The sequence below is a fragment of the Oreochromis aureus genome, linkage group 16, assembly GCF_013358895.1.
Source record: "Oreochromis aureus strain Israel breed Guangdong linkage group 16, ZZ_aureus, whole genome shotgun sequence".
In the NCBI taxonomy this organism is placed as follows: Eukaryota; Metazoa; Chordata; class Actinopteri; order Cichliformes; family Cichlidae; genus Oreochromis; species Oreochromis aureus.
Window position 1 is genome coordinate 16172670 of NC_052957.1, and position 22968 is coordinate 16195637.

The 22968-nt window shown below is 40.4% G+C and overlaps 2 protein-coding genes across 6 annotated transcripts in view; both read left to right on the forward strand.

Annotated features, from left to right (window-relative positions):
* ubr3 (ubiquitin protein ligase E3 component n-recognin 3) overlaps nt 1-6692 on the forward strand; it is a 39467-nt gene extending 32775 nt beyond the window's left edge. For both annotated transcript variants that reach the window (XM_039600141.1, XM_039600142.1), the window contains 7 exons: nt 149-273; nt 2288-2395; nt 2619-2744; nt 2829-3008; nt 3300-3509; nt 3656-3795; nt 4248-6692. In XM_039600141.1, coding sequence (XP_039456075.1) covers nt 149-273; nt 2288-2395; nt 2619-2744; nt 2829-3008; nt 3300-3509; nt 3656-3795; nt 4248-4365 — 1007 coding nt within the window. In that variant the 3' untranslated portion in view covers nt 4366-6692. The remainder of the gene's footprint in view (nt 1-148; nt 274-2287; nt 2396-2618; nt 2745-2828; nt 3009-3299; nt 3510-3655; nt 3796-4247) is intronic.
* A 964-nt stretch (nt 6693-7656) lies between these two features.
* Nucleotides 7657-22968, forward strand: part of myo3b (myosin IIIB) — a 69828-nt gene continuing 54516 nt past the window's right edge. For 2 of the 4 annotated variants that reach the window (XM_031743261.2, XM_039599682.1), the window contains exons 1-8: nt 7659-7880; nt 8183-8219; nt 13987-14170; nt 16477-16611; nt 18391-18495; nt 18772-18871; nt 19422-19498; nt 20135-20280. In XM_031743261.2, the coding sequence (XP_031599121.2) occupies nt 7769-7880; nt 8183-8219; nt 13987-14170; nt 16477-16611; nt 18391-18495; nt 18772-18871; nt 19422-19498; nt 20135-20280 (896 nt within the window). In that variant the 5' untranslated portion in view covers nt 7659-7768. Of the gene's footprint in view, nt 7881-7963; nt 8063-8182; nt 8220-13986; nt 14171-16476; nt 16612-18390; nt 18496-18771; nt 18872-19421; nt 19499-20134; nt 20281-22968 lie in introns of those variants that run through there. The other 2 variants (XM_039599684.1, XM_039599683.1) reach the window with 2 other exon arrangements.

Genomic DNA, 22968 nt, shown 5'->3' on the forward strand with positions numbered 1-22968 from the left:
CACTCTACTAATTACTTTGCAACACAATGCCCCTGTGAATAACAGCCGTCCTCCTCCAGCGAGCGTGTTTGATGAGAGAAGATCTTCATGAATTCAAAGTGGCACAATGCTCACAGTGTCACCTTTTGTCTTTTTTTCTTTTTTGTAGAGCACTTTACCTGCGTGGTGAAGATGTTGTACAACCTGCAGTTCACTCAGGCTCTGGCTGCACTGTCAACAAAGTTCAGCTCAGAGGAAAGGCAGGCCTGGAGCACATCTGGAGCACTCAAGAAGGTAAAAATGAAATCGCATTAGTGTCGTTGTACTTTTCTATTCCCCCCTCTCCTTCGCGCAGCGTGGTGGCTGCAGGAGGAGACAGAACTACTTGAGTTTGTGACCTTTCTGCTAGTGATGCAGTACACTGCCCATTTCTTATTTTGTATTGATATTTATTCTCTGGCATTGTGTTTATTTTTGGCCTTTTACTTGAATTTCTTTATTTGCTTTGTTTTGTTTTTTTTTTCCTTTCTCCTTTGCCTCTCGTGCAGTTTGCCTCCTCCTCTCTAGTCGGTGAATCAGCAGTAATTATGTCAGACTTGAGGCCACAAAATGATGGTCGTACCGCAGAGATAATGACGAGCACTAATGACTTCACAAACCTTAAAGTGCTGCTGAAACTGTTGTCACTGTTTTGTGGTCTTCCGAGGCTTAACACTATCATTGGGTCCAAATGACATCTCCTACTTGTTGAACAACTAGAATCCTGATTGTTTGCGAGCACCAGCTTCCAGCACTGTAAATCATTGCGTGTGAGTCGCTGTTCAGTTGTTTTAGGCCCTGCAGTTTCAATTATGTGAATTCCACAATCGACAGTATCAATCTTCATTATCTGGAAAAGCGGTGTTGCTGGAGAGTGCTGCATTAATTGACAATCTGTCTTCAGTCTATTACCATTGTATTAGTGAGTGGCTGGCTTGAATGTCAAAAGACGAATAGCTGAAACCCTCCTCTTTGGGGTGTTGTCATCCATAATTGAAGTATGGATTTGTATCTTCCCCCTACACAGTCATGAGCAGTGGAGCGAGGGCATTCACGAGCTCCCATTTTTAAATCCACAACGAGAACAGCAGCTACGCTATTGTAATTAAATCAAATTTATTTTTTATTTTTTTAAAAGATGCAGCATGAAGAAATATCACAGCCTTAAGGAAGGAAATCGGTAGACTTGAAATTCCTCCACTATAAATCTATGACAAAGGACAGCAGACGAGATAAGGTGGCTGTTTTATATTCCGCCACCTTCAGCTTGATAAATGCTCGCAGCTTTTGCTCTGTATAACATACGAGCCAAACCGGTTGAAGTTTTATCAGAACACACATTCAGTAATGTCTCTACTGCTTATCAGATGTTATATTAAAGAATTATTCTGTGTTAGTCATTATATTCTATAGTGCAGCACATTGTATGCACAACAGAAGGACTGTGGAGAATTTGCTAGAAGTATATAGAGGGATTTTTCTCTTTTTTTACATTGAGAAATATGCTGGTTTAATAGTAGCCATTTCTAATTTAAAACAGTTTTTTAAATGTGCGGCACGGTGGTCTGGTAGCAAACCAGAGAGCATGGATGTCTGTCTGTCTCTGTGTTAGACTGGACACATGTCCAGGATGTACTATGCCTCTCGTCCCATCATATCTGGGATAGCCTCCAACCCCACCATGACCCTGAATTGGATAAGATGAAGCTTGTTTTAATGTATTTGAGCTCTTCACTTTCTTAGAAATGATCACACAAGTGTCCAATGCAGTCATTAAGCAGTGATGTCCAGATATGCCTCTGTGATTATTTCTTGTGTAAACCAAATTGAGCATTTCCAGTCATCAGAGTGAGTTTGATTCAAGCTACCAACTCTTCCTTGGTACACATGAGAAAGGACAACTTCCCAGCCTGATTTACTCACTGTGTGGAAAACAGTTTAGGCCATCTCCTGGAGGCTCTTGAAGATCCAACACCTTTTTTTAGTTTTTCCTTGAATTCATCAAACATTTTCAGATGTTTCGTCACTGAATGGTACAATAGATATTAACGTCTAAGCCCCTTCTTATAGGTTTAAGTTTGTGGAGACAGGACACCGACAAACATGGAGAGAGACATAATAATATCAAGACAACAGGAAGATTGTGTTAATGTTCACCAGTAGATCAAAGCTGATCAAAGTCTGTTGACCCTCCAAGAAGTTTGTGTCAGATTAAAGGGAGAGTTTTGGCCTTTTTAATGTTTGTCTGCATTTTTATTTTCTTCCACAGAACGCTGCAAATTCTGATAAGTCTTTTGAAGCACTGCTCAGTCATGTTATCAGTGAGCTCTCGAAGGACAAGAGTGTCTACAAGGTGAACTCTGAAGAAGCAACAATGGTGAGACACTAAAATGACTGCTTAGAGCGTGACTGCCTTCAGGATTACACTCTTTCTCCTCTCTGCCTCTTTCGTTTTCTCTTTAACAATAAATTGCCCATTACCGTGAGAGACAGTGTTCTAATATCTCTACTGATCTCTCTAGGGGAGATATACATCACTGTATTATCAGCAAGCTGTTGGCTGATTATTGATCAGGTGTTACTGTTGTTTCCCTCTCCAGCTGAGCTCCAGTGTGTGGTCCCCGCAGTCTATCGAGTTCAGCCTGCAGCAGTTCTGCCTGCCCTTCCTGCGCCTCTCCTGCCTTTTGCAGCACCACCTGTATGGAGACAACCTAACCGGCTGCTTGGTACGATTCATCGTAAATGTCATCCTAAATGTTAAAACTGCCCTTTCAGACTAACTGACGGCAAAGTGGTTTGACTTCTTACAGGAGGAAGAGGAGTTTGCATCCTTGGCTGTGTGTTTAGGGCTTTTGCCCTCCGCCCCTCAGCCTGCCAACACCTTGCAAAGTGCCTCGTGTCTGGAGTGGCCAGTCAACACCTTTGACTTGGTGACGCAGTGGGGCGCTGAGGTCAAAGGGCTCTCTCAGATACATGCTGAGGAGTCACTGGTATGTTTATGAACTTCTCATTTTTAACAGCATGCAGTCGACCAAAGCAAGTAAAGGTTTTTTAAAATGACAATCAAAAAATACTCACATATTCTATAACAAATACTTGGATTTTAATTTAACTTAATGTGCCACATCTGATTCCTGTATTTAAAGTTTAGTTTTAGCCTTTGTTGTACCTCTCACGTGTGTCTAGCTGACCACGTGTCTTGTGGCCTCCTCTTTTGGGTCAAAGTGTAGTAAGGAGATAAAATCAAGTTCATTGCTGGGTGTTTGTCTTCTCCTCCTCAGACCTTGCTGGTCCATGATCCTCAGTGGGCAGCGCCCCGCCTCCTGCAGCTGCCTGACAACTACAATATCATCTTCCAGTACTATCACAGAAAGGCCTGCTCTGCCTGCAAAAAGGTGCCAAAAGACCCCGCGCTCTGCCTTGTTTGCGGCGCTTTCGTCTGTCTCAAAGGCGTGTGCTGCAAGCAGCAGGGTATCTGTGAATGTGTTTTGGTGAGTTTTCCCGGGTTTATAGTTCCATTTTTATCATCTTCAAAGCATTCTCAGTGAGGCCCAGCATGCAGAATTGACATAGCTGCTTGTTGAAGTCGTCAGCTTTTAGCAAACCTTTTTTTCCCCCCACACTTGTCACTTTGTAGCACTCCCAACATTGTGGCGCTGCGACAGGCATCTTTCTACTGATAAATGCTTCAGTCATCATCATCATCCGTGGACATCGTTTCTGTCTGTGGGGCTCTGTTTACCTTGATGCGCACGGAGAGGAAGATCGGGATTTACGGTAAGACGCATAACACCCAGTCATGAAAGACAACAACTGTACACATCTGTCTTCATCACACTTTTTTGTTAATAGATAGTATAGAGCAGGGGTCCCCAATCCCAGTCCACGAGGGCCGGTGTCCCTGCAGGTTTTAGATCTCACCCTGGGTCAACACACCTGAATCACATGATTAGTTCATTACCAGGCCTCTGGAGAACTTCAAGACATGTTGAGAAGGTAATTTATCCATTTAAATCAGCTGTGTTGGATCAAGAACACATCTAAAACCTGCAGGGACACCGGCCCTCGTGGACTGGGATTGGGGACCCCTGGTATAGAGTCTTTAGAGCAACTCTTTAAGTACACTTATAACACTTGGTGTGATTCTAGTATGAATTTAAATGTAGTTCCCTTTTTTTTCCATCCTTGCTGCTCTCACTCTTGTTTTCCCCCCTCTGGCATGTTTCCAGTCGTGGCAAGCCTCTCTACTTATGTGAGGAGCGGTATCGAGTGTTGGAGCAACAGTGGGTTTCACACACCTTTGATCACATCAATAAGCGTTGGGGGCCTCATTATAATGGACTCTAAGATCTTCCAAAGTCCACTGAAAAATCACATCCCATGATGGAGAAGATTTTTTTTTAGGTTTTTCTTTTTTTAGGGATTTTGTTTTCCTTCTGGCTTATGTGTCTGCCTTGATCAAAATATTTGGAAACTCTTGCTGTGATAAACACAAACATCCAGCGAGGGCTATTTCTGCCACAGCCTTGGTTTATGTGAAGTTTGGTGTACAGTCATGCCTAAAGATTTAACACGTGTGTGTGTTCAAGTGATTTATTGTGTGGTTTTTCTACAGGGAAAAACAGAATTTGGTGAGATTAAAGTAAAAAAGTAAAAAAAACAACAAAGAAAAAGAGAGGGGGGAATTAAAAAAAAAAAAAAAAGCACAAATTTGCCCACAAACTGAATTGGTTTGGATCAGGCTTTTAAAGTCTCTCCAGTTTATTTGGTTTAAAAAACAAAACAAAAATCAATTGCTGATTGTCCCTGCAAAGTTTGATTACTTTACCACCATTTCTGATGTAAACGCATATCCCTATTATTTATCAAAATGTGCTCTGCTGTGCTGGCATGAGTTTCAAGCTCCTGGTAAGTATAGCAATGTTACTGCAGTGTGCACTCATTGTCTGCTGACATGTGATAGGAGGCAGGACAAGTCCACCCATCAACACACTAGAGTTTATTTTGCTAACAAGCAAAGACTCTTTCTTTTATGGGTCTAGTTGCAATCCATCCTCAGGAATTTTTTTTGTTTTTTTTTGTTTTTGCTGAAATACGTTTTAGATATTTAAATAAATGCTGCTGCTCATTGTTCAAGTAATTAATTTTAACTTTGAAGAATTTGTTTTTTTTTTTGTTTTTTTCCTAAGGTTGTGTTTTGGGTTTACCGTAGATGGTTGGGAATGTTGACTCAAACTCACTTTAATGGTTAAGGAAGTGTGCGGTCACCAAATTACACCCACTACACTTCTCATAGCGTTGGCCTTTTCACACTGTTTAACTCAAAACTCCACCTTTAAGACACTGAGCTGTCTTAAGCCTCATCATCACCACCCCCGTATAAATCCAAAGTCTAAACATTGAGGGAAGGCAAAGAGATCTCACCGCGCATCTGGTGTCCTGAGCGTCATGCAAGAGCAAAAATGCTACATCAGTTCTGTCAGAGTGTTCTCTCGAGGTATGAAACTCGGTGGGAGTTGTGTTGCTTCTGTGAGGAGACTGCAGTACTTGTCACTCGTCTTTCTGTGCCATCAGAAAAAGGCTTTCCCTTTACGCTTCTGATTGCCAGGTCATAAACTGCAGTACAGAACATTTATTATTATTATTATTATTATTATTAACAACTATCTGTTATACATCATGCACCATGTAGTTGTGATTTATAGTTGCATTCCAACATTGCAAGACTATCAGACTTGAGTATCCGTTATACACTGTGCATGACATCCTTTAAGCCACCATTATTTAAGTGTCTTAGCTACTTCATTTTTTGATTATCATCTTTTTTTTTTTTTTTCCTGGAAGAGAAGTTTCATCCAGCCGTGCCTGCAAGATTAAGGGGGCCTATTATGCTTATTTCCAGCTCCATGATTTTAAATGAGACTTCATTAGAGAAACTTTGCTTCTTCACAGTTCACAAGAACATAAAAAGCCCCTTATTTATTATCATTTCTTCTTCTTCTTCTTCTTCTTCTTTAAAATGCCTCTTCAAGCCTCTGTCAACCTAAAAGCTCACTTTCTTCTGATTGGCTGCCCTTTGCCTGGCGTCCAAAAAAACTAAACCTAGTGCTTGTAAGCTCCGCCTCCTCATCTCATATTCAAAACTGCAGTTCGGCACAAGAGTTGGGAAAACTGTTGTGAACTGAGCAGCTTAAAGGAATTAGCTGTTATCGGCGTCCATCAATGAGCCAGTTTATTTGTAAATGACAGAAAAAGAGAAAAGGCATAATAGGACCCCCTTTTTTTTAATGCTTACTTTCAGTGATCAGCACACAGCTGATATTCCTGATGTCTGGTTTTGAAATGCTGGGTCACATTGTGCTGCATCGCAGAATCTCTAAGGAACAAGTCAACACTTGAAACACTTCCTCTTGAATTCATGCATGCTGCTTTTGTGTTTTCTCCTGTCTCTTTTATTTTTGTTGTACCCACTTTGTTAATGACCGCAACCAAATAGCCAACGATGGGTGTAAATTGTAACTGAAAGCTTTTGTGTGTTTTCCTGTATGAATGGGGAGAGAATACAGTACATTACTGTAGGTGCTGACTCAAACTTTCTGAGTTTGACCAGAAAGTGTGACTTGGGACATTTAATGCAAAATGTAACATATGTGAATAAAATATAAACACAGTGATTTTGTGTCTTTTTTCTTCTTTATGATAATCTTGAACATGAGAGTGATTTCTCTGTACTGGATCTCAATCCAATAGAGCACCTTTGGGATGTGATAGAACAGGAGATTCAAATTAATGATATGTAGTTTAAAAAAAATCTGCAGCCACTCTGCAAGATGCTATCATGTCAGTATGGTCCAAAATCTGTTCTGTTTCCAGAACCTCGTTGAGTTTGTGCCTTGAAGACACATGAAGAGGAGGTCCAACCTGGTACTAGGAAGGTGTGTCACAATGTAAGTGACAGGACTAAATTTTCAGCAGACATGGCACAAAACTCTAGTCAGAGGACTCTAATCTTCCCTAGTAATGATTAAAAACTTTAATATTTTTCTTTCATTTATCTAATCTTGGCTTACATCGGTCTCCTTTCACTATTGTGACTTCTAGAGGTAATGTGAAAGTTATGACACGTACACCTCTGAGGCTGAACAGCAAATTCTCAAGATACTCATTCAGACTTCACTGTATTATTCCTGCTGTGAGAGGACGCTCCCATCTGGTAGCACCTTCTCTGGGGGTAGACTGATTTGCAATAATGTTTAGCTAACATTCCCACAGGAAGATTACATTGCAAAGAAATGAATGTTATTTACTATGCTGAATGAAGAAGCGGTGACTGGTCATTGTGCACCTCAAAATGAAAACTGCAGGTCTTTGGGCCATTGGTGCTCAAATATGAGGAGGCAGAGTCAGACAGATCTGGTCAAGTTTTCAACAAAGGCAAGAATAGAGGTGCTACAAAAAAAGTTGAATATATTTTAAAATCCAGTACTCAACCATTATCATTATAAAAAAGGAAAACTACAATGCAATTGGAAACAAGTAGCCGTCTGTGCTGGTTTCTCCTTGCACTGCTCCATCTAGTCTCCGGCCCAGTGCTCTGAAAAAGAGGTTTCACTGCCATGTGACTGAGCAGGATAATTGGTCTGAGGCCCTCTGGGTAAAGACCAATGGTCACACAAAGGCTTTGTTTGCTACCAATTAGGCCAAAAGGAAGTAAGAAAAAAAAAGTAATCTGCACAGGCTGGGAGTTTTTATGAAGGACACAGCTGAGACCGTGTCACCAGTGTCAGGCTGGGAGATGCTACTGTTACAGGCCGTCCTCCGGGGGGCATCACTCGACATCTCCTTCTTTTCCCCCCACGCAGGTAAGTAAAACGCTGCTTCCCCAGAGCATGAATAGACTATTCAAGGTTACATCGGGTGATACTGGTCAGCCAGTTAACCGCTTCCGGTCTGCAGGACAACATGCTCAGGTGTCCATACTGTTAATAATTAAAGTCTTTGCTGAATAAACAGGGAAATTACTTCGCATATGTTGCTATGGACGGTAAGCTGGGTCTAAAGAGTTGATTCAGACAGTGTGCTTTAGGCCTGTATTAAACTCACACGGAGATGGAGATGCAGCTGTGCAGTGATACTCTGTCTTAAACAGTTTCCTCTTTTGCAGATGACAGAGATGGAAATACTGAGGCGACAATGTCGAGGTAGGTAACGAGACTCCTCATCTGTAGCTCTGCTAAAAAGAAAATGCACAGCCCTAAACCTTAAATCTGGATATCTTTAATCACTGTGTCAGTTTGGTTTTACTGTACTTTGTGAAATACTGTAAACCAGCAATCATTCAGTGAAGAAACCGGAAGTTAGATGAAAAAAAAAGTTAAATAGGCTATATTATGATAGTTATGCAAAAATCGCAATATATACAACATTTTTGTGTTTTACAATCACTTTAGCGTTTTTCTTTTTTTGCTCTTTGTCTCTGTTCATTACCACAGTGGATTTAAAGCAGAACAATAAAGATGTGAAATGTACACTTCCATCTTTAGTACAGAAGCTTCATCACACTCTGAATTTCCTTCTTTTATAGGCTTTGCCAGACCTGTACCGCCTTCAGTTTTGTCTTTACTTAGTGAAAGACGTGGTCAGGTGACTGACTCTGATGTTTAAGAGTATTCCCTTTATTGGCATTAAGAAGCATTGGGCTTGAGCAGAGGTCCATGCATTTAAGAAGCTGTCCTGCTTCTAGTCAATAAACATCAGTGACCCAGTTCAGTTGGCAGCCAAACAGGCCCATGCTGCCACACCACCTCCTCTGTGTTTTCAAGGGGTCTGTTTTGGATCACAAGCCCGTTCGAGTCTTGTTTTCCCATCATTGTGTACAAGTTTCATTGGTCCAAAGAATTTCTTTTAGAACTTGATGTTTTCCAGCGACTATTTTGGCATGTTGTTTGCATCTCTTTAATTGTAGACTTTCACAATAAATACACCAAAAGCCTCAGAACTGCTGTTGATTTGGTTAGATGCTGTGAAGTGGTTTTCCAAGTAAAAGATTCTGTAATCAACCTCTTTACTGCATTGTTGATTTGGCCACTTCTGAAGCTTCCTGTCTCTCTGATAGGTCCGTTTGGTATTTTTCTGCCTTATGGTAGCCTTCTTTAGCCTTCTTTACTTAGTCTGATGCCTCTTAGTGCACCTATGTTATGAATTCTCATTCTCAACAGCTGCCAAACTTAAACAATTGGAATCAACTCCAGACTTTATATGCCAGTAATGTGGAAACAGACCACACATGGCTCAAAGCTGCATGTAAACCTGTTTCTTAAACCCCTTGAATTAAAGTTTAAAGTGTACAATTAAAATCACTTGCTGATTACATCATGTGTTGGTGTCCATACACGACACTGTGTGAAACACTTAAAGACCTGACTTCAGGTAATACATTATTAGAGTAACACTAAAGAAAAAAGCACTGGGTCACCTACACGTTACATCAACAGGAGCTGCTTGGCCATGAAGCTCCCAGCACACAGTTTTGGTGCTGATGTTAATGCCAAATGAGGTACAGAGCTATGGAGTCATCATAGCATTGGCAACTTTTACATACTGTCTGCCTCACTCAACCCCTGTAAACTTTACGTGGTTTGCTTGTCATGCCTACATGTTTTCCACTTTGCAGTAATATCGCTTACAATAGATCAATTGAATATCTAGGAGGGAAGAAATTTCACAAACTGACTGACGATTGACCAAAACAAATGTAAGAGCAAAAAATTGCTTCCCTGCTACGATTGCAGATGCTTTTTCATTCAGTTATGTTGCATTTAAATGGTAGCACTGCCATACTCACATCCATCACAGTGGCACAGCTGTGGTGTTTGTGATTATATGACTGAGGTTAATTTATAATTAATTATAAATAAGAAATTATAATTCATTTAAGACTGATTACTTAGATGATGATGGTGCCTTTTTGTTAATACGGTTGATGCTTTGTGTATCCAAAGATGTCAATCAGGGATCATTAATCATGCAGGTGCACCGCTAAGATTAAAGATGTTAATGTTTAAAATAAATGCATTTGTCTCTGCTCGTGTGAGGCTTTGGCCTTTCAGGGTGAGAACAAGGGCGAAATGCTTCAGGCCTGACTCATGGCTAGTGGAGGTTTACCGTAAAGCCTCTTCATATCCCCTTAAAAGGGATTATTGTTTTTTTTCCCCTCTCCATAGACTTACCAAAGGGGTTTACCCAGCGGACTTCCCATAAGGCTCTGCCACAGAGGGTGGAATTGTGCGAGTTTGATGGAAGCAGAAAATTAGATTACTGCCTTTCAGTCTGTACTGTTTCTGGTGACAAAGATGTGCTGCAGCCGGTCATGTCACGTACAGCTGTTACTGCCTCAGACCTACACTTAGCATTATGTAGATGCACAGAAAATGTGCCCGATGAGCAAAGGCAGAGCAGGGTAGTTATTCCAAATATGATCACCGTGATACTATGTACATATTCCTATTTTGTAACGGAAAATACCGTGTACCACTGTGTATCAGACACAACATCCCTTTTTTCAGCTGTGCTGATAAGAATAGTAAATAAAGGGTAACCTGAGCACTGCAATCCAAGAGCAACGGTGTCCTGTTCTTAAGCGCTATTTCACTGCATCTCCTGCCCATTTAAAGAGAAGTGTTTGGAAATTCTTGTTGCCTTCTGGCAGTAAAAAAGAGCTCGAACAAGTCTGTATTGATCGGGTTTGGTTCTCATTTATGTATTTACATTGTTTATTTATTAAGTAGGCACCATGTGGTTTAACACAGTTCCAGTACAGAGCATAAAACTGATGCTGGGCCGAAAAGAGACTATTTTTAACCCTGGCACTTTAGTTGGCTTCCACATATGCATTGACCATAAATGCTTTGATGGTCACTATTATGCCAATAATCACTTAGCACACATGTCAAGTTGAATGCAAGAAAAAAAAATCAAGAAATTGATCTTGTTTTCTATTTCAGCATCTCCCAGCCTGTTTTTTTTCTTCTCTTAGATGCTATGAAACTTTGCTCTGTCTATTTTGCGATCCCTCGTCGTAGATTGTACCTGCCTACAAATTATAGTCAGAGAAATTTTATTTGAAAACTAAAATACCTGTAATTGTGAAGGAGATTAAATGAAGGCATGGTTGTTTGGAGCTGCTGTTTTAGCTGCGAATACACGAGTGGAGAGAACCTTTTGTGTCTAAAAATATTTTTAATTTGCACAAAAAAACTGAAGAAACACGCACTCTGTGTTTTTAATTAGTTTGTTAAAAAATTACAGTCAAATTGTGGTTTTTTTTCCCCTTATTTGCTACTGTTGTAGTGATTAATCAAAATGTGACAAATGCCCATATTTGAGAAAATGTTCAAAATGAGGAACGGTATAAAAATGTTAGAAGCTTCTACATAGTTGGAGCAAGTGTCAGCTTGTGCACTTTCCAGCTCCTGGAATATGTAGCATGTAGGTTTTTCAGGTGAAACTGATTATTATTATTATAAAGTACAGATCCAGGCACATTTTAAATGCTTAAACTTAGACTAAAAAGCTGAAATACCTACATATTTGTAGTCTTATATACTTATAGCCTGTGATTTTTCTTTTTGTCTCTGGATGCTCTGGATATCTTTGTCATATTGCTTTAATGTTTATAAGACTCTAGAGCATCAGAAGCTGTCTGAACAAGTGAAGCAGCAGCAGCTCGATGTGTAAAGGACATTATGAGCAGAGTGAAGATAGGCAGAAATCATGTGACTTAGAAACTGTCACGGACTTCCTGGTTACTGGGCTGCAACAGGGGATGCTTCATATCAGCCACCATTATGAGTGGCTACATCTGCCACCTGAATATTTAACAGCACTGTGCATCAGGTTGCAGATTACTAGTGAATTATTAATCCCTATAGATTGGCATGAACTGGCCTGGAGCATTTTATCGTGAGGCAGTGGCAAGCACGTTCACAGTAGCAGGTATGTCTCACTTACAGCTTTATCATCTGCACTTTATTGATTTTAAATGAGTTATGAATAGATTTAAGTGAGTGAGCTAACATGTGGTATATTTGTGATGGATTCTTTTCAAAAAGTAAGTTTTTGGGGGAGGGTTTATTGTTCAAATTGGGTGAGATCAAAGTTCTTGTGCTTCTTCTAAAGTTCTAAAAATATAATATTAACACATTAATCACTAAATTAATTGTACATTTAACAATAATCTGCATACAGGCTCAGCTACACAACTAAAAGTTGGAGGAAATGTTGCAGATATCTTAGAGAAAAGCTACTGCAGAGAAATATGAGCTGTCTGTTATAGAAAATAATAGAAGGTGTGGTGGCAACAAGTGGCAAGTGATGTTACAGTGCTTACAGAACTTGCAGTAGACATCCTAAAAGAAAAAAATATATTATTAAATCTCAAGGTAAATGACCGTAATTAGTCTGTACTGCTATTTATGTAAATTCCAACAGTGTGTGCTCCACTTATGTGGGCAAACTAACTTTCTATGTGAGGAAATAAAAACATTACAGCTCACGGGGGGGAAAAAACTCTCCACTTTGATGGTTTTGCAAAGAGACGTTGATATGTCAAAAGATTAATTCCTGAAGTATTGATGGGTAAGACAACATATTTGTTCATAAATAGTAAAATATAAGTGATCTGGTATATTTGTATTTAAATGTGTGATGTGAAAAAACTCACAATTACAGCAGGCACTTTGGCTTTTTCTGCGATCACATGCAGCTCCTTGAAGGACACTCTGAAGGGTATCACTCGTATCTCTGTGCTGCATGTCTGTGCGTCTCTGCAGAATCGTGGTATATCCATCTAGTATCAGTTAGCATGCCATTGCTCACGGTGCATGCACAACATTTCATAAATCTGTCCTCGTGTGTGAGTTGCTGCGCCCCCTGAGGGTTAAACATCATTCACTGTTTTTCCCATCAATATGCGAACTTCCCCAGCCTTTCTCAGGGTCATACAACCTCCGTGATGCATAACACATTTATGACAAGAGGAGCTTTCATGAGATTGCACACAAACATCCCTCTCCATCACGCTTATCTGGATTATGTGTCGTTTTCTAAAAATAAGATTCATGCATCCCAGCGTGGCTGTATCACTTCCTGATCCATCATGTTATTTGTTCTCAGCTGTTTTGACACTTAATCCTTTGCATCATTGGCCATATATGTTGTATTTTGCCACAGAAGCATCACATGTTGACTACAAGGATGATTTACATTGGTGTTTTCCATTCCAGTTGGTCATTAGTGCTTATAACTGTTATAAGCTGAAGACATGCAAACGCTTTATAGTTTTATAAAACGGTTTATTTGGAGGTGTGGCAATGCTTCAATGTTCACTCAGGACAGCGCTTCTCAAGATAATCTCTGACCAATCCGATTGATCTTTAGGAGATTGCACTTCTTAGTGTGCAGTGACAAAGTCCCTGTGGAGAGGGCTAATTCAGTAGCTGTGGGAAATGCCACTTGTTGCCTGTCCTCCCGAGGAGGCCATTCCTGTTGCTACTGGTGTCGTTATATTATGATCGCCAGAGACTCATTGGTTGTAATTCTTCTCAGCCCTGATGAGTCAGAAGAAAATAACACTTGCCATGTAAGTAGAGTGTTGTCCTCTCCATCCGTATCTGTGGACTTATTTTGCTTTGATTTGTCCAGGTCGATGCAGTCATTGGTTTTAGCTGAACGAAAAGGCCTCAGGGAACAAATGTACTCTGTGTGCTTTACCTGCACAGTTTATAGGTTTTAATTACTTGCTGCTCTGTCACTGTAAGGTTCAACTGTTATTCACAACAAGCATCCTTTCTGCAAGACGAAGTAGTGAAGGTTTTAAGGGAATTAACATTTCCATTTGTTTCTGTGAACTTTGCAAATTATTCAAGATTCATTTTTTAAAATCTTGGTATGATTGTTTTTATTGTCCAGGAGATCATTATATGGACTGTACCCCTACAAGTCCAGCATGCTTGGACTGGAGACTCTAGGCGATCCATCAGGTGACTGGGATATAGTGGAAACCATTGGCAAAGGAACTTATGGAAAGGTCTACAGAGTGACCAACAAAAAAGATGGGAGCCAGGCAGCAGTGAAAGTGCTGGACCCGATTAATGTAAGTCAGATTAAAGTGTGTTTACTGGTGAACCTAGCTTCTTGTTGACTGTTTTCAATCTCACAGAACTGGTTAGGGCTTAGATGCAGTATCTGTTCAGGCTATTTTTGCAGAATAATAATGATGTGTATGTATGATGTCAGAAGGTTTGAGGTGTATGAGTTTATGCTGATGCTGTTTGGCAGCGAAGTAATGGTGACCTTAAGGTGTTTTGACTGTTGTGGGAGTAGATCTAGCTCTGTGGATGAGCACCCATTAGCTCAGTGGTTCCCAGCTTATCTGGTTTATAGCACCCTGAAATGACACTGTGATTTAGCCAAGACAGCAGGCAGAAAGAACAAATGAATGTTTGCAAATGCAGAAGAAATCTGTTGAATAACTCCTCACCTGACTGCCATGACCTTTGTGATTATGTGAATATGAGAGGAATATGATTTGAGCTTTTGCTGTTTGCCCTTCCTGGTGCTACCCCCAAGGGATTTGTGTTTCCTCTTGGTCTTGAACCAGGGATCATTTGCATGTTAGGTGAATGTGTAAACCACTACATACACATGCAGTTAAGACCATGGAAAATACAAATACCTGAATTTCACTAAACTTGGTGCACAGACTTCTTGGATATGAAGATAGCATATAAACTGCACAGCAGTTATTTGTCAGATAATTGCATTTCAATAAGAGAGAGATCATTTGGAAAAATAAACATATTTATTCAAAGACAGAATTTGAATAAAAGCTATTTGGTGATCAGACTCAGATGAGCCATTGCAGCAGAGCGGACACCCATCAGTGATAGAAATTGAAGATGAAGATGACAGCTTAGATGAGGCTCTGAGAGACTGGGGTAAAACAATAATTATAGTTGAGGTCTAACCGACCACCTGTTTAGATACCCACATGTTGCTCAAAGGAACCACACATGACTTAAAGTCTTAATACAAGTTAAGCAGCTGAGTTATAGAAGAATGTATCCCCATGGAGTTGTCACGAGAATCGGAGACAAATCCTTTTTCTTTTTGAAATGTCACTGTTTGTATTTGCATCAAAAAGCTGTTGTTTATAGAGACAGCCTCCTAGATTCACTTGCATGGCAGTGGACTGTGCTGTTAATTGAATCTGAGGGCTTTGACCCACATGTTGTGAACCACTGATTTAGATTAGGGCATGTCATGCTGCACGTGTAAATACAGCCAGTTCTGCCAGGTGTTATCTCATAGCTAAACAAAAGCATTACTAAACCTGCCTAAAACTCCTAACAGGTTTAATTACTCTGCAAATCCATTTTGAACACTTTCTTTAGTTGAACCTGCACCTTTTTTATTGTTTGTTACCTTCTATGGCCTTTTTTGGCGCTTTGTACATCACTGACAAGCCTATCCTGTAGAAATAAAACTTAGCTTAAAGATGTAATTTAACTGCTGGCTTTATGCACATTAAACCTCCAGCTTTTCCTGATGAATGATATCTGACATTGCATGTATGGCTCACTGTAACTTTTTATTGTATAGTGTTGGTGAGGAAGTTTCTACCTTGCAAGACCTCATAATACTGTGACAGAAAACTAAAACCACTGTGTTTTTCTTTGTAACCAACGTGTCTCAGCATTCGAGCCATTCAAACAGAGTAAGTTGCCGGTACTTTTCCCCCTCTCCGTCTTGATGCAGTCGTACTTGCACTTGCTCCTGTGATATATATCAATGTCTCCCCTTTTCATTTATTTCCTGTCATGCTAAATCTAACGTGCTCTTACCAGAAACTGTAGCTCCTGCATCGCCTGTATCCTCTCTGTATATCCGTCCATTTGTCTGCGTGATAAGGATACTGTAGACTCTGAATTGGCAGCATATTGTGGGAGTGTGACTCGGTCTGAGGCGAGCCTGTGATTGTGTCAGTGGAACAATCCCCATCCTGGCAGCGCTATCCACCATGATGCGCCCCTGATGGCCATGAAGATGAAGCTGCCTCCTCTCCCATCCCTCTCCCTGATTAGACTGCTGACACTATCACTCAGACATCCAGGAAGAGAAATTCTGCCTCTCTGACTGTTGATCTTCCCTCCCACTGAGATTTACTTTGATAGAAAAGTGCTTCCAGAAATAGTTCAGCACAGCGGCCCATCCCTTCCTTTTTTACTGAGTTTATAACCCCATCTTTAGGTTTCTTATTATAGTAGCCTAGTTCACTAAAAATGAAACGCAGCCTGAAATATTGAAGCACAAATACACCTTTTATAACACATCACAGTGTTGATTTATCTCTTTCCTTGCTGTACTTAAACACTGCTTGTTTGCTGATGCTGTTTAAAGGATGTGGATGAGGAGATTGAGGCAGAATACAACATACTGAGGTCCCTGCCCAACCATCCTAACGTGGTGAAGTTTTATGGCATGTTTTATAAGTCGGACAAATTAACTGGCGGACAGCTCTGGCTGGTACTGGAGGTGAGCACTTTATTATGTATATTTGTATGACACGTGTTACACTTTTCATACTTTATGAAGGGCTTATTGTCAGTTCTCATTAATGCAACTGTGGTTGGGAAAATTATTGCGACCATGTTCTATAAACTGGCAATCTGAAGAAACTGAAGACAGGGACCAGGTCTGCCACAGCACACAGTTAGTTGCGGTCTTCAAAGTGACTTTGGTGTTTCAAGACAGCCATTAAAACAGTCACTGCGTCAGTCTGTTATCAGTTTGTGATCTCATTGGCCCTGACAGGCTAAGATTAATGTAATGTGTTGGCACTTATTTAGAAACTGCCTGACTGCAGTCTTTCTGAGTCAGACTGCGATTGTTAGGAAATAGGTTGCCTCCCGTCGAGCAACCTGTGCAATCGCCTTGTGATCAACAGCTAGTCTCCTTGCAGTCAAACAAATTCAGTGCAATCACCCAATTTTTCATAGTTGCAAGGAAGTTGCTGTCTAGTTTTTACTCTAGTGTGATTGAGCCATAAGAGTTAGATCCTTATGTTTGTTGGTTAAATATGAATCTACACCATAGCCAGTTAGCTTAGCATAACAAAAGAAACAGCTAGCCTGGCTCTGTCTAAAGCTGTCTAAACCTGGCTCTCAGCCCCTTTATAACTCGGTAAAGATGATATTCTGTCACTATTATTTAAATCCTTGCAAACAACAGTGTAAAAAGAAACAACACATTTTGGTTTTATTACCAGGTTTATACCACTTGGAAGCTTTTGCTAATGCTTTATGTCTGCTTTGGCTCAGTGGGAAATGGGTCATCTGTGTGTCAGGTGTACTCTTCAGTTTGGCCATAATAATGGTGGATAAAGCTGTCATTTACCTCAAAGACCACCCATGTCTCTGACATTCAACAAAACGGCAGAAAGGAAGAAGCGTGCTAGTCAATAATAGCATTACAAGTTTCAGAAACAAAGAAAATGAGAGAGAAAAACACGTTATTAGGCCTGAGGGATACACAGTGTGAGTTTGGTGGGAAATGCCAGGGTTATTCCAAGCTTCAAATTAGCCATGCGTGTATGCACAGTTAGTGCAATGATGGTTATACCAAACAATCTGTTACCTGGAGTGTCTTTTTCCTGTATTTCGTCACAATTTCATAATCAAATGGCTCGAGTAAATAAAACCCCTCTTTAAAAAAAGAAGTTTAAAACTCTGAAATCCTTAGACCGGTGACAAATTAAAGGAAAAACATTAATCCACTGGGCCTCACAGTCAGAGAAACCTGGGAATTAGTTATGGCAGCAGCGACATTTTGCTGGCATAGCTTTTCCCTTTAGTCAGAAGGTCAGTGCAAATCAATATAAAGTGTTCTGAGTTATCAGCTTTACAGCTTTTCAGGATCAGGATCACAGTGACTGGTTTGATTAGATGTCATCAGTTCTTAACCTGTTTGACTGCTCTGGGAGATTTTGGAGTGATGTGTTAGGTTAGCTGTTTCACAGACATGAAGAATCTATGCATATTGAAGCTGCTCTCTGAGCAAGTACTGACCAAACACAATAACACCATACTGAGACACTTTATGTTGGTTTTCCCTTTAATTTGTCACTCTTCTGTATATAAGAAAGCACTGATCTGGGTCTCAGTTTGCCAGGAAACACCACCTACACGAATGTCAATACTATTGTGCTGCTCTGCTTTTTCTAACTTGTGTGTGTGGGCTAGCTCTCTCCATGAATCATAATCTGGAGTGGTGAGTGATGGACGAGTCACTGGAGTTTCTCTGTCTCCCTCCCAGCTGTGCAACGGCGGCTCTGTCACAGAGCTCATCAAAAGCCTGCTGATGCGTGGCCAGCGTCTGCAGGAGCCTGTTATCGCATACATCTTATGCAGTGCCCTCTTGGTAAGATGGCCCTCTGCAAAGCTGCAAATGCAGGGGGAGGAGGTGGGACACCAACATACAGAGAGCGTGCTGAGGATTTATTTTCAGCTGGGGAAGTGTGACAAGCGGTTATGAATGTCTCTCCTTCCGAACAGCTGTGGGGGTTCTTTTGTGTAGTTTGTACAGCTCAACTTTTAATGCATCATATTCAGATTTTTTTTTTTCCACAAATGACTAATTGTGTGTCGTGATTCATGCTCAGCAGCACCTTGCATTATCTGTCCTCTAATTTAAAAGGGGCTCCAGCATTTGCACAACAACCGGATTATCCATCGTGACGTCAAAGGCAACAACATCCTCCTGACAACTGAGGGAGGAGTCAAACTGGTTGACTTTGGTAATGATCTTTGAATGAGGCAATTTAACTGATCCAATCTTTTCTCTGAAGTGCGTCGTTATAGATAAATGACTCTTTTTTCGTGAGTGATCTTTTGGAAGTGTCAGCAACATTGTTTGTGAAGGCAAACGCAAGCGCAGGATAAATCATTTAACCCACACTTTAGTCCCATGCTCACCATAACGTCTTTTAATTCATGGACCGTAGCCTTAGCCCGAAGCTATTATTGCTCATTTAAATTGCATTATTTGATCCTTTGCATATTAAAAGAAAGCTGCTATGGCAAATGACTTTGAGTCACCCCCAGGCATGTTTATGTCCCCTGTGTCATGGAGATGAAGTGGACTCACGCTGATAAAAATCTGTCCTACATAATTTGAAATGATTATAGCCCATTATTATTGCTGCTTGGCAGGTTGCCACACTAAATTATATGCCAGGATTTATTGATTAGTTCAAACATTTACTGTCTGCTGTAATTTATCCCAAGAAATATTCACGCAAATGAAGTAAGATCGAATTTTGCGTTTTCGTTTCCATTTTTTTGTAGGTGTTTCAGCGCAACTGACGAGCGCACGACTGCGGAGGAACACGTCAGTCGGGACACCGTTTTGGATGGCTCCTGAGGTCAGAGTCTAAGGGCTGCACACGCATGTTCATGTCTGGTAATGTAGCAGTAAAACATGCACACGTGTTTTAGTGGCTAATGGATTCTTTTTATATAGATGTAAAGTGTGATACAGCTGTTAAACAGAGCGCCTCAGTTATTTCCGTGTGACTCTCCCTCCCATGTGTCATTGTGCATTCCTCTCCACGGGTGCAGCTCTTGAGGTCGCCTCAAGGTTAATAGCTGGGAGTCTGTGGCCCCTCGGCTTACTCTTTTGGCAGAAATGAGGTGCGGTGATTGAGCTGGTAGGGAGGGACCTCAGGGGCAATTAGAATAAACTCAGCTGTAAAATGTAGTGTCAGTTATAATTATTGACTGTGGCAAAGAGAAGCTCATACCCAGAGCTACTGCACTGACCTGCCTTTCAGTGCTTGTGTTTAAATGGGCTGTGAATAAGCTTGGCTGACTTTTTTTGGTATTAAGAGGATTTTTTCAGGTTCACAATGCTTTTTTTTTTTTTAATGTAATTTTCTTCGAATCATTAATCTGAATTTAATACCCTAAACATAAAACAAAATTAATCTCGCCCCTCTTTCTAGAAAAACGGACTTTCCACTCGGTGACTGTCTAAAATGGGCCCTGTGAATTGTTTCCAGGTCATAGCCTGTGAACAGCAGTACGACTACTCCTATGATGCCCGCTGCGATGTGTGGTCTCTCGGCATCACAGCCATCGAGCTGGCAGACGGAGATCCCCCTCTGGCTGAGATGCATCCAGTAAAAGCCCTTTTCAAGATCCCACGGTGAGTCCAGTAGAGGGCGCTCCTGCCACACAGCTGGAGGCAGCTGCCACAGGGACATTAAAAAAAGCCTTTCCTTACTGTCAGGAGGAAAATTCTGAACTGAAATTTATGATCAAATGGATAAAAGGTAAAAATCACAGCGGCTTCTCTGACAACTGATTTTGTGCTGAATTTAGAAAATAAAAAGCTGAATCGGTAGGCTCTGCTTCACTCTTCCAGTTGCCGCTGCATTTTCGTCTTTGCTATCTGAAAGGACGCATCTGCTGAATAATCAGTGTTTAAAATCTCCATCATCAGAAACGTAGAAGTGTTTGGCCTTAAAATTAATGCAGTGATTGAATCTGTAAAAATATTCACTGCTGGAAACCGTGTGTGTCTGATGATCATCTGAGAGCTTAGTGGCTACACGCAGTTGACCTTTTGTTATCAGTACAATCGCGCAATTATCTCTCAGTTAGGTAGAGATATGCCCCTTCTGATTGCAATTTGCATTGGTGATTAGCTCCATTCACATTGAGATGAGGCTGTCACCTCCTCCCAGTCACAATATTATCTCCTCCCTGCCAAGACTCGGGAGCAGGCCTTGTGTAGCAGGAATTATGGGAGCTAACGCAGCATTTCATCAGCACCAAATTTTAACCAGAATGTAAAATAATTATAAGAGAAATTACAGCTGATGGCAGAGTGCATGGGTGAAAATTTTGTCAGGCTTTGACTCTGTAACACATTTGTAACTCTTTTTCTCGCTTCGGGATCGAGTTTGGAGGATTCATCATTCATGTCTTTATGTTTTGCACGAAAATTGGGAAATAGATGCAATGATTTATTGAAATGTGCAAAAAATAAGTAAGGCAAAAACAGAGCTGGTACAATTCCACGTTTGATAGTCAATACTTGGTATGATCGCATTTTCTTAGAGCAGTCTTCAGGAATAGTTTTCCAGGCTTCTTGAATGATATTCAAAGCTGTTCTTTGGATGTCAGCTGCCTTTTGCTTCGCTAATGTTGAGGTTCAGGCTCTGGGGAGGCCAATCCATGACTGATAGTGTCACCTATGTGTTTTTCTATCAGTGTATGCTTTTACTGCACTAGCAGTGTGTTAGGGATCATTGTCATGCTGAAAAATGAATCTGTTGCAAATCATAAACCTGTCTCCATGATGTTTTACAGATGGCTGTAGACACTCACTGTTGTACCTCTCACCTATACATATATATATATATATATATATATACATATAGATGAGAATTTGAGCCAGAAATTTCAAATTCTTTCCTATTTTTTAAGGAAATGATTTTCAGATGCTGTTCATCTACTGTAGATGTTTTTTTAGGCCTGCCATTTCATCTTTTATCCCCCTCTTGTTCAGTTTCCTAATATTTGTAAGGACACACTGCACAACATGCTGTTATACATTTTAGGATAATGTCTCTTTGGGAATCACCTCGATAGTGCAAAAACTTTATTTTGGGCCTGTTAAACTGTGCTATCTTTGGCATATTTTGTCAATTCAGCTAAAGACATGGGAACAAAATATGTGTTTTTGTGACAGGCTGCTGGTAACAAAGGGCCTAAAGATGCACTTTAAAATGTTATGTGTAGACGCGACACTGGTTCATCCCTTGAGTTAAGCGCCTTTCAGATGCATGTATGATTCAGAGGTCAGTGTTAAGTAGCTTAACAGAAAAAACCCCCAAAAGTTCTCTAAAAAATGATGAGGTACCACAACTGAACTGGACTGAAAATGAATATAAAAACACCCAGTGTCCAAAGAAAAGCTTTAAAGACCTTCACAAAGCCAGGACTGTTAGTCAAGACCACAAAAATTAAAAGAAAGTCTGGCTTCTTGGAAGCAAAATATAAAGAAACAAGAGGTGACTCTAGACTTTTGCACAGTGCTTGGTTGGTTTCTGGTAAGTTGCAGTCATACTTCCCTATTAATCACCAGCCATAATATTAGACATTTCCATTTCACTAGACAGTTTTCAATCATTCCTTGAGCTTTCTTTGACCTTTCGCCCTTTATGAATAACTCTGATGATGATTGAATTGAAAACAAATATTTCAGTGACATTTCTTCATCTCTTTTCCAATCAAAATATGTATTTTAGCTTTTTAGTGTGAAACGGGACCTTAAAGGTTTAGAGGTTGTTATAAATCACAGCGAATGTGTCGAACCATGAAATGATTCTGTTAACATGTCATTTATCTTAAATATGTTTTCCCCCATTGCTGCAGCGGCGCAGACAAAATCATGAGAAAAACCTTTTATGACTTTGTGAATAAGGAAATGAGTTTCACCTTTGGGTCTTCGGTGGCAGCGAGAGTGATTCATGAGGAAATCCAAGAGATTCATCGTCACAGGTTTCGATCAATCCGCAAATTTTTTTTCTTCTCAATTTAATACGTCACAAACTATTACTAGAGGAGCTTCTTCCTGGAGTATTGTCCTTGAGTGGTGCATGTTTTATGAAACCTGTGTAAGCGCTAAAACATGTAACAAGCATTTTCATCTCTCTGGTATTTCACAGTTGCACGTAGTAATGTGTTTCCAGGCTAAAGGTTTCACTGTTGGGTAGTTAATCTTTTCTGTATCATCCACTTTGTCATTCTTCCTCACTCAGACACATCCAGATAGTAAAAAGCAAGACAAATACGCACAGTTGTGGATCACATTCCTTGCTTTCCT